The sequence below is a fragment of the Falco peregrinus genome, chromosome 8 (genome assembly GCF_023634155.1).
Source record: "Falco peregrinus isolate bFalPer1 chromosome 8, bFalPer1.pri, whole genome shotgun sequence".
NCBI classification, from domain to species: Eukaryota; Metazoa; Chordata; class Aves; order Falconiformes; family Falconidae; genus Falco; species Falco peregrinus.
This window is the reverse complement of record NC_073728.1, coordinates 47450465-47459143: the sequence shown is the minus strand read 5'-3', so window position 1 is coordinate 47459143 and position 8679 is coordinate 47450465. Positions and strand designations below refer to the sequence as shown.

General features: G+C 65.8%; 1 protein-coding gene across 1 annotated transcript; it reads left to right on the top strand.

Moving 5' to 3' along the window:
* The first annotated feature begins 5318 nt into the window (after positions 1–5318).
* On the top strand, positions 5319–8090 carry TLX3 (T cell leukemia homeobox 3). The gene is made up of 3 exons (XM_055812638.1): positions 5319–5921; positions 6297–6540; positions 7117–8090. The coding sequence occupies exons 1-3, from the start codon at positions 5504–5506 to the stop codon at positions 7325–7327; spliced, it is 873 nt and encodes a 290-aa protein (XP_055668613.1). The 5' UTR covers positions 5319–5503; the 3' UTR covers positions 7328–8090.
* The last annotated feature ends 589 nt before the right edge of the window (positions 8091–8679 follow it).

The window sequence follows — 8679 nt, the reverse complement described above, 5'->3', positions numbered from 1 at the left end:
AGCCTGCCTGCCCAGTGTGTCCCCTCAGCAGGTCGCAGCAGGTACCGGTGGAGAGCTGGGGCAGCGCCTTGCTGCAGGGAAGATGCTTGTGACCATCCCCTCCCCATGGCAGCACACGAGCTGCCTGTGTCCCTCTCCAGCCTGAACACCAGCATCACCCTGCCAGCCCTGTGAGGATGCTACTTCCTGGACTACGGCTGAAGAACAACTTCTTTGTGTCCTCTGCCGTGCTGACTTCTGCGTGAATTGTATGTAATCCATGACATGCTAAACATTCAAACCCACATTGGGTTTATGCCGCAATATCCAGCTAGAAAACACTGTGGAGAACAGGACTGGCCTTGCCCACTCTGAGATCCGCTGCCAAAGCCAGGAGCTACAGCAGAAACATCTCAGCATCTGCTGCTGCTTTCCCATGCAGCGAGGTATTGCCGTTCCCTGTCACCCTATGGGAAGAGACAAAACCTGAAGCCAGGGGCGATGCCTTTGGGGGTCGGCACATCCCCACAGCCTCTGGTGCCTCCTGCAGCCCTGCACCGGGCTCTGGCAGCAGCTGGCAGCAGGTTGGGGCAGCTTCCCACCGGCCAGGGTTAGAGACCAGCTCCCAGCCTGCGCCCCCCTGCCCGCTAAAGGGGGCGCTGGGGACAGCAGAGGGGGCTGAGACATGAGAGATGGCACTGCCTTTAGCGGCCTTTAAAGAAAGATTTGTGGCAGTGCAACAGCCGGTGAGGAAGCGTGAAGGTGCTGCTGGAGACCTAAGCTATAGGTCGGACACTGGTCAAACCCCCCGTCCGCTAAGCACTGGCCCCCAGCCAGTACCTGGGCTGAGGGTCACTGTGACCACTGCCGGTACCAGCCCCCAAAGTAAGGAGCCTTTGGACCCCCAGACGTGCAGGATGGTGTGCTGGGGGGCACAGCCCAGCACGTGCACAGCCAGAGTGCTGAGGAAGTGGCAATGTGAGAGGAGCTGGAAGTGCACGAGTGCAGCTGAGCAGATGTACCGGCCCAGTGATGCTGTGGAGCTCCTCGGGGCAGCACAGGGCCAGCACGCCACCGGGCTAAAGCACGTGTTGAAGCACATGCTCCATGTTTCACATGCGATCCAACCCCATAGCTACTGGGCTCGCTGAAGACCCTGAGCCTGTATTTCTTCAGCATTGTTGCAGGTAAATCTGCTGCCGCTGCCGCCATCTCCCGGGATGAGCTCTGTGGGCACCACAGCCCAGGGAGCAGCGGGGGCACCTGGTGGGTCCCACGGTGGCCAATGGGGTCTGCCCGCAGCACTCATACCCCTGCAGTGGCATCATGCACACAGCGGTTGCAGGCTGCATGGCTGTCCAAGGCGTGCGCGGTGGAAGGGCTCCCCTTTTTCTCTCTCCAGGCAGGTGCTGAAGCACCCATGTGCTCACATGCGAGCAGCCACAGTGGGCATGGGGGGCTATGAGCAGCCCCCTGCCCCCCGTGCAGCCTCGCAGCAGGTGCTAGAGCCCGACAGGCAGCGCCTCGTGCATCTGAACGGGCCTCCCTGCCCCTGGGTTTCCTGCGAGAGCATCAATCACACTGCGGCCCCTGCGCTCAACGGCTGCACCAGGCAGCTCAGTAGGAACTGCGCAGTAATGCACCATCAATTAACGGCCCATTATTATAAAACGCTGCCTACTGGTTTTAAAAGGCTGGAGGAGCTCTGCAGTGGTTTCGCTTGGTCTCATTCCCAGAGACCTGTCCCTCTCACCTTAGAAACTAAATGCCTCATTTTAAAAATAATTAATGATAAACATCAAGAAAAAAAAAGATATGTAATGGATCAGGGGTTGGATCAGTGCTTATTTCATCACGTGTTTTTATTATCTCATCCTACAGGAAGCACTTTAAAAGCTGAGCGGTGGCATTAGCCACTGCCAGGCACATGGGGGTCCTGCAAGGACGCGGGTCCTGCAAGGATGCCCACCATGCAGGGCCCAGCATCTTTCCAGCCCAGAGATGTTCCAGGGATGAGGAGCGCACATGCACGCCATAAGCGAACCCAGTGACCGTGGTGGGCTGTGGCACATCCCCCTCCATGTTCTCCCTATGGCAGCCAGGCCTGGGAGCGGATCTGGGTTTCAGGGATGGCTGAGGCAGATGCTGCACCTCTGCCCCCAGTGACTCCCAGTGACAAATTGGGCGGGGGTCCCTTCTGCCCAGTGGTGCTGGGGAGGTGGTCACTCCTCTTACATCATGCTACTTACTTCCCCCCCCCGCCCCGGCCCCTTAACTACACCACCTCTGCCTGTGCAGGCGGCTGGGTGCTCCCTGGACCCACACCACACGCCAGCCCAGTCCCGTGCCAGGCCCACGGGACCCCCGCTGCAGCGTGGCTGTGCTTCTCCCTGCCGGCACTGTGCACTCCACGCTGCGCTCAGCGCTGCTACAGTGTGCTGTCAGTGTCACAGGGGATGACAGTGCTGCACCTCTCGCCCCACAGCAGCCTCCCTGCGCCCCCCTGGAGCTCTCCCTTCCTGGTCTCCCCCTGCCTGCGGGGCTCCAGCAGCTGCCCCACTGGTGCCGGGGGCCTGCCTGGCTGCGGGGTGCTGAGCACACACCCTGCCAAGCCGGGCGCCCTCCTGCTGGTGCTGCACCCACTTAACCCCCTGTGCCAGGGTTAGAGGCACCCCTGCAGGCGGCTGCTTGTGGTGCGCAATGCTGTGCAAAGGCCGTGCCATGCCATGCCGTGCTGCGCCGTCCAAAGGCCACGCCGCATGTGCTATGCAAAGGCCATGCCATGCAAAGACAATGCCATGCCATGCCACACCACACAAAACCCATGCCATACCATGCTGTGCCATACCGTGCCATGCAAAGACCATGCCATGCCATGCTATACTATGCCATGTAAAGACCATGCCGTGCCACGCCATGCCGTGCCATGCAAAACCTATGCCATGCCGTGCTGAACACAGGGCTCCTCACACCCAGCTGCATCGCTGTGCTGGGGAGCTGCCCGGGCACGGGGCACGGCGGCCAGGCTGCGGGTGCCCTGTGCCTGCCCGGGGGTCCTGCTGCCTCCCCCCGACGGCACAGAGCAGCGCGGGTCGGGTGGGTACGTTCATCCCCACACCGCGGGCGCCCGGCAGGCACCCACACGGCTCCGGGCACGGAGCCGCGCCGTGCCGTGCCGTGCCGTGGGCAGCCGTGCCGCGCCGTCGGGGCCGCAGCTTCGCTGGCTGAGCGCCGGGCGGCCGGGGGGGTCCCGGGGAGGTGCCGGGGGACGGCAGCGCAGCCCGTCGCGGAGCCGCGGAACGCGGTGCTCGGCGGAGCGGAGGTGGGTTTGGGTGGGGAACGGTGCCGGGGGGCTGCGCGGGGCTACACGGGGCTGCACGCCCCCGGCCCGCGGAGGGGCGAGGGAGGGGAGGCGGCTACGGGAGAGCTGCGTTTAAGGACACCATACGTCCCGGGTTATTAATTATAAAACATAATTAAAGTAAAACTGCAGAACGTCAACATATTAAATTTAAAAGCTAATATTAAAATAGAGTTAATATTTAATAAGGTAGCCGAGCGTTACAAAGCTGTACGCTGATACTCTATATTTAACTGTGTAAAACCAGGAGAGTTTTTCCCAAAGAAAAATGTATTGTTTAGCTGATTATCAAAGACTCTGTGATATATTATCCATTTCACAAAAATAATATAGATATCTTTTTAAATATAGTAATAAAAACATACTAGCGCCTTTTAAATATACTATTACTTACCACCCCTTTTCATATTGTACTATCACAGACACTTTGGAATTGGTTTAAAAGCACATCATTCATTATTCAAAGCTCATCTTTGCATATTATTCCAGCTCAAGTCTGCCAGGCTCCCTGTGAAATCGTTCACAAAATTGATAACAGCAGACACACATGCAATAAAAAGATAGCCTTGGGCAGCCCGAGTTCCCATTATGCAGATCAAGCTGCAATTTTCTCTAACAAAGCCTGCCCTGATTCAGGACTGGGTGTCACTTTATTTATTTATTTATCCTCCCCCGGTTGCCTTCCCCCCACCCCGCTCCCCCGCTTCCCCGGTTTTTTCCCCTCCTTTTCTCCCTTTACCCCGCCCCGCCGCCTGCCCGCCCTCCCCGCCGGGCCGGGCGGAGCGGGGCCCCGAGGGCTGGCCGCCCGGGGCTCCCGGGGTGCGGGGCTGCCCCGCACCCTCTTGCCGGCAGCCTGTCAATCCCGTTAGCTCCGCTCCGGGGGACCGGCGGCTGGTGGCGGCTCCGGTCGCCCGGGCCGCACCGAGGGGGCACGAGCCGATTAGGCTGCCCGGGGCCAGCGGGGGTCCCCGTCCCGTGTCCCCCTGGCGTGGGTGGCGGGGCAGGTGGTTAATCGCCGGCGGGCGGGGAGGGGCGGGTGGCTCCCGGTGCCGGCGGCCGGGACCTCCCCGCGCCCCGACGGCTGGGACCGGCGCTCCCCGAGCTGCGCCCGGCGGCTCCGCGGCGGCCGTCGGGGCCAGCGCCGGACCGGGGCCGTGCGGCCCGTGCGGGCCAGGGAAGACGGCAGCCCCCGGCCCCGCTGCTGCCGGCGGCCCGCGGTGGGGGCCGCGGCCCGCGGGTGCCGCTCGGTGCCCCCCGCTGCCGCCGTCGGAGGGCCGTGGCGAGAGGCAGTAATTGAATCCGGAGGCTTAAAAACTAATCACGTCCCTCCTGTCACCGCTCCGGCATCCCGGGATCGCCCTGCCAGGTGCTGATCAAATGCCATTACATTCTATTAACAGGGAAATTCTATTCCCTGTTTTCATTTCCCTTTATAAGAGGGAAACTAAGTAAATGCGGCTGAGCGTTATTTAATTTTTAACGCCTTTAGTCCAATTTGGACGTTAGGGAGCGTCTGCAAACTCGCTCGGCGGCCGCGCCGGGCTCCCGCCGCCCGCGCGCGGGGTCGGCCCGAACGGAATCGCGGCCCCTGGGTGCCCCCCGGCCCCGCCGCTCCGCGCTGCCGTCGGGGCGGCCGGGGCCGAGCTCGGGCGGGCAGCACGGAGCGGCCGTCGGGGCTGGGGAGCGGGCCGCGGCCCGGCGGGAGGGCGGCCGGCGGGAGGCGTCGCGCCGGCCCCGCGGGCGGGCGGGCGGCGGTGCGGGAGCGCGGCCGGCGGCTTCCGACGTACCGGCGGGTTCGGCCCCGACGGCGCCCCCGCCGCCCCGCCCCCGCCGGCCATTGTTCGCGCGCCCCGGTGATGTCACCGCGGCGGCGGCGGGGCCCCCGCGCCGGGGCGTGAGGCCGGTGCCGCCGGGCGGGAGCCAATGGGAGCGCAGAGGCTGGGCGGCGGCGGCCAATGGCGGCGGCGGGGGGCGCACGCGGCGCGGGGCGCGCGGCGGCCCCGAGGAGATGACGGGGCGGCTGCCGGGGCGGCGCGCGCTCGGCAAAGTTTCCGCGCGGCGCACGGCGGGGCCGGCCGGGCCGCGGAGCGCGGCGGAGCGGCGGCGGCTTTATAGCGGGCGCGGAGGGGTGCGCGGCGGCGGCGGCGGCGGCGGCGGAGGAGGATGGATCCGCCGGCGGGCGCGCAGGGCCAGCACCAGCACGAACCCATCAGCTTCGGCATCGACCAGATCCTCAACAGCCCCGAGCAGGAGAGCGCTCCCCCGCCGCCGCCCCCCCGGGGCCCCGACGGCGCGACCTTCCTGGGCGGCCCCGGCGGCCGCGGCGGCGCGCCCTACCCGGCGCTGCCGGCCCCCTTCCCGGCCATCGCCGCGCCCTTCGAGGACTCTGGATCTTACAGTGTGAACCTCAGCCTGGCCCCGGCCGGCGTGATCCGGGTGCCGGCGCACAGGCCCATCCCCGGGGCCGTGCCGCCGCCCATCTCCAGCGCCATCCCGGCCATGCCCGCCGTGCCCAGCCTGGGCAGCCTCAACTTCCCCTGGATGGAGAGCAGCAGGCGCTTCGTCAAGGACAGGTTCACAGGTGAGGCTTGGCCGGGGCGGGGCGGGGCGGGCGAGCCCCCCAGCACCGGGCGGGAAGGCGAATAAAACCGTAGAAAACGAAATAGCCGTAGCGGCGGCGGCAGGCGCAGAAGCGAGGGCGGCCCGCCGGGCGCCCGCCTCCCCCGCGCTCGCTGCCATCCCCAAAACCGCTCTGCGGCCGGCGGGGCGCCCGGGGGGTGGCCGGGCCCCGCTGGCTCCCGCCGCCCTTCGGCGACACGTGGAAGCGGGACCTCGGGGAGACGCGGTCCCTTCGGGGGCGCGGCGGGCGGCCGTCGGGCGGAGCGGTGGCCCCGGGGGGGGGCGGCCGGCACCGTGCGGGCGCGGGTCTGACCCCTCTGCTTCCCACCCCGGGCAGCGGCGGCGGCGCTGACGCCCTTCACGGTGACGCGGCGGATCGGGCATCCCTACCAGAACCGGACTCCGCCGAAGCGCAAGAAGCCGCGGACGTCCTTCTCCCGGGTGCAGATCTGCGAGCTAGAGAAGCGCTTCCACCGGCAGAAGTACCTGGCCTCGGCCGAGCGCGCTGCCCTCGCCAAGTCCCTCAAGATGACGGACGCGCAGGTGAAGACCTGGTTCCAGAACCGGCGCACCAAGTGGCGGTGAGTCCCGCGCCCCAGGGGCCGCCCCGTCCCGCCGCCGCCCCCGGCGGAGCCCCCCGCCCGCCGTCCCCGGGAAGCCCCCTAGCTCCGGGCCGGCAGCTCACCCCGGCCGGCTCCCGGCAGCGGGACGGCTGGGGCCGGTTTTCCTTGCCGTGAGGTTACTGCCGTTACTGCTCTTCGGGTTTCTCTTTTTTCGTTGTCCCCCGTGCGCAAAACGGGGGATTATTCGGAAAAAACGAGGGACGCTCCGACAAACGGGGAATCGTTCAGAAAAAAACGACGGGGGAATATTGGGGGATCGGGGGGTTGTTCGGAAACGGGGGATTGCTGGGACACGGGGAATTAGCGGGATCCGGGGGATTCCTGGGAAGCGGGGCACAGGCTCTCCCCGCCGCCCGGCCACCCTGCGGCACAGGCCGAGCGGCCCCGCCGGCCCGGCGGTGCCCAGCCCCGGCAGGGAGCGGCCGCCCCGCCGCCCGCCCGCCCCCGCCGCTCCCGGGGCCGCTCCCCGCGGGGCCCGGGCGGAGGAGCATCCCGGGGAGTCCCGGGGCGCGGGCTGAGCGTGTCCCCCGGCAGGCGGCAGACGGCGGAGGAGCGGGAGGCCGAGCGGCAGCAGGCGAGCCGGCTGATGCTGCAGCTGCAGCACGACGCCTTCCAGAAGTCGCTGAACGAGTCGATCCAGCCCGACCCGCTGTGCCTGCACAACTCGTCGCTGTTCGCGCTGCAGAACCTGCAGCCCTGGGAGGAGGAGAGCGCCAAGATCCCCCCGGTCACCTCGCTCGTCTGAGCCCGGCAGCCCGGGCACGCAGCGGACTCGCCCGCGGAGCACGGCCGCCGGCTCCCCGCGCCCCCGGAGCTACCGTTCGCCCCAGACGGGGCGGGCGCGGGGGCGGCGAGCGGGACCCGCGGGGCCGGGGCCGGCGCGGAGCGGAGCCGCCGGGCGCTGCCGGCGCGGGGCCCCGCGCTCCGCTTGTATATTCGTGTCGATGTTCCACTAGGAAGGGAAATATGTCACTTTTTGTAAGAAGTGTTAATAATTTAATTTATTTATGCATCGAGATTTGGGGCACTATTAATATGGAATTATATAAAACCTCGATTATTTATATCGAAATCTGAACATAGGTATTTTGTGTTGGCTTTGGAACAAAAGGCTATTTTTTTTTCTCCTGTTCTGAGGATAGTCTAAAGAAAAAAAAATACCTATCGCTTAGCGGAGGGGACTAAGTGGAGCCGGTGATGACTCATTAGCTTAGGAAACCCTATTAAGCTGAAAAGCGGTAGCTTCCATCTGTCCCAGGTGAAGTTAATGTCAGCTGTAATTTATCCACCGTAGTAATAAGGGCTCCGTTCAGGCTCTGCGCTCCCGGTTTCGTCCTCACCTTTCCAGCCGATGAGCTTTCGCGCACCGAAACAGCACCCGCACCCGCTCCTTTCGCCACCGACTCTAGAGAAAGCGCCTTATGTTTCATAATAAAGAAGATTTGGGTTTGACACAGACCATGTATAATACTTTGTACTTGCCGAGACGTGTAAATAAACGTTTTCTTTAAAAATGCCTCTGCGCTCCCTGCCCGCCGCTGCGCCGGGAAGCGCCGGGGCCGGCGGCTGCGGACGCTCGGTGGACACGGAGGTGCGGGGCCGGCCGGGGGGCGGTGGGGCCGGTGCGTCCGCTCGCTCGGCTGGCAGCGGCAGGGGAGCGGCCCCAGGGCTGGGGCGGCCGAGCGGGCCGGGGCGCAGCGCCCGACGCCTCCGGTGACTCCGCGCCCCCGGCCCGCGGTGGCGGCGCTTCCGCCGCTTTCGTTTTCGCTGCCTCGGCTGCGCGCCCCGCGCCGGCAGCAGGAGGGCGCGGGGCCGGGGCCGCCGGTACCGGCTTCCCGGGCTCGCCGGCAGCCGCAGCTCGTTTCACCGCCCGGCTGGGGTGTGTGTGGGGTGTGTGTAATTTTTTTTCGTTGTTGAAGACCGTTCCCTGCCGGTGCCGCGGGTCCGGTGACCCCCCCAGCAAGGGGGAGGCTGCAGCACGGACACGGTCAGAGCGCGGCGGGGCTGCGGGCCGGCGTCCCGGCCGGGAGCGGAGCGCCCCGCGAGGAGGGGGCGCAGCCCAGCCCCGCTCACCGGGAGCCCGCAGGGGTTTAACGG

What these genes read in the sequence shown, in the direction of transcription:
- TLX3 (XM_055812638.1), top strand. Translation starts at nt 5,504, where the DNA reads ATGGATCCGCCGGCGGGCGCGCAGGGCCAGCACCAGCACGAACCCATC. An exon ending in CGTCAAGGACAGGTTCACAG is followed by an intron (nt 5,922 to 6,296) that starts GTGAGGCTTGGC and finishes CACCCCGGGCAG; the next exon opens with CGGCGGCGGCGCTGACGCCC. An exon ending in AACCGGCGCACCAAGTGGCG is followed by an intron (nt 6,541 to 7,116) that starts GTGAGTCCCGCG and finishes GTCCCCCGGCAG; the next exon opens with GCGGCAGACGGCGGAGGAGC.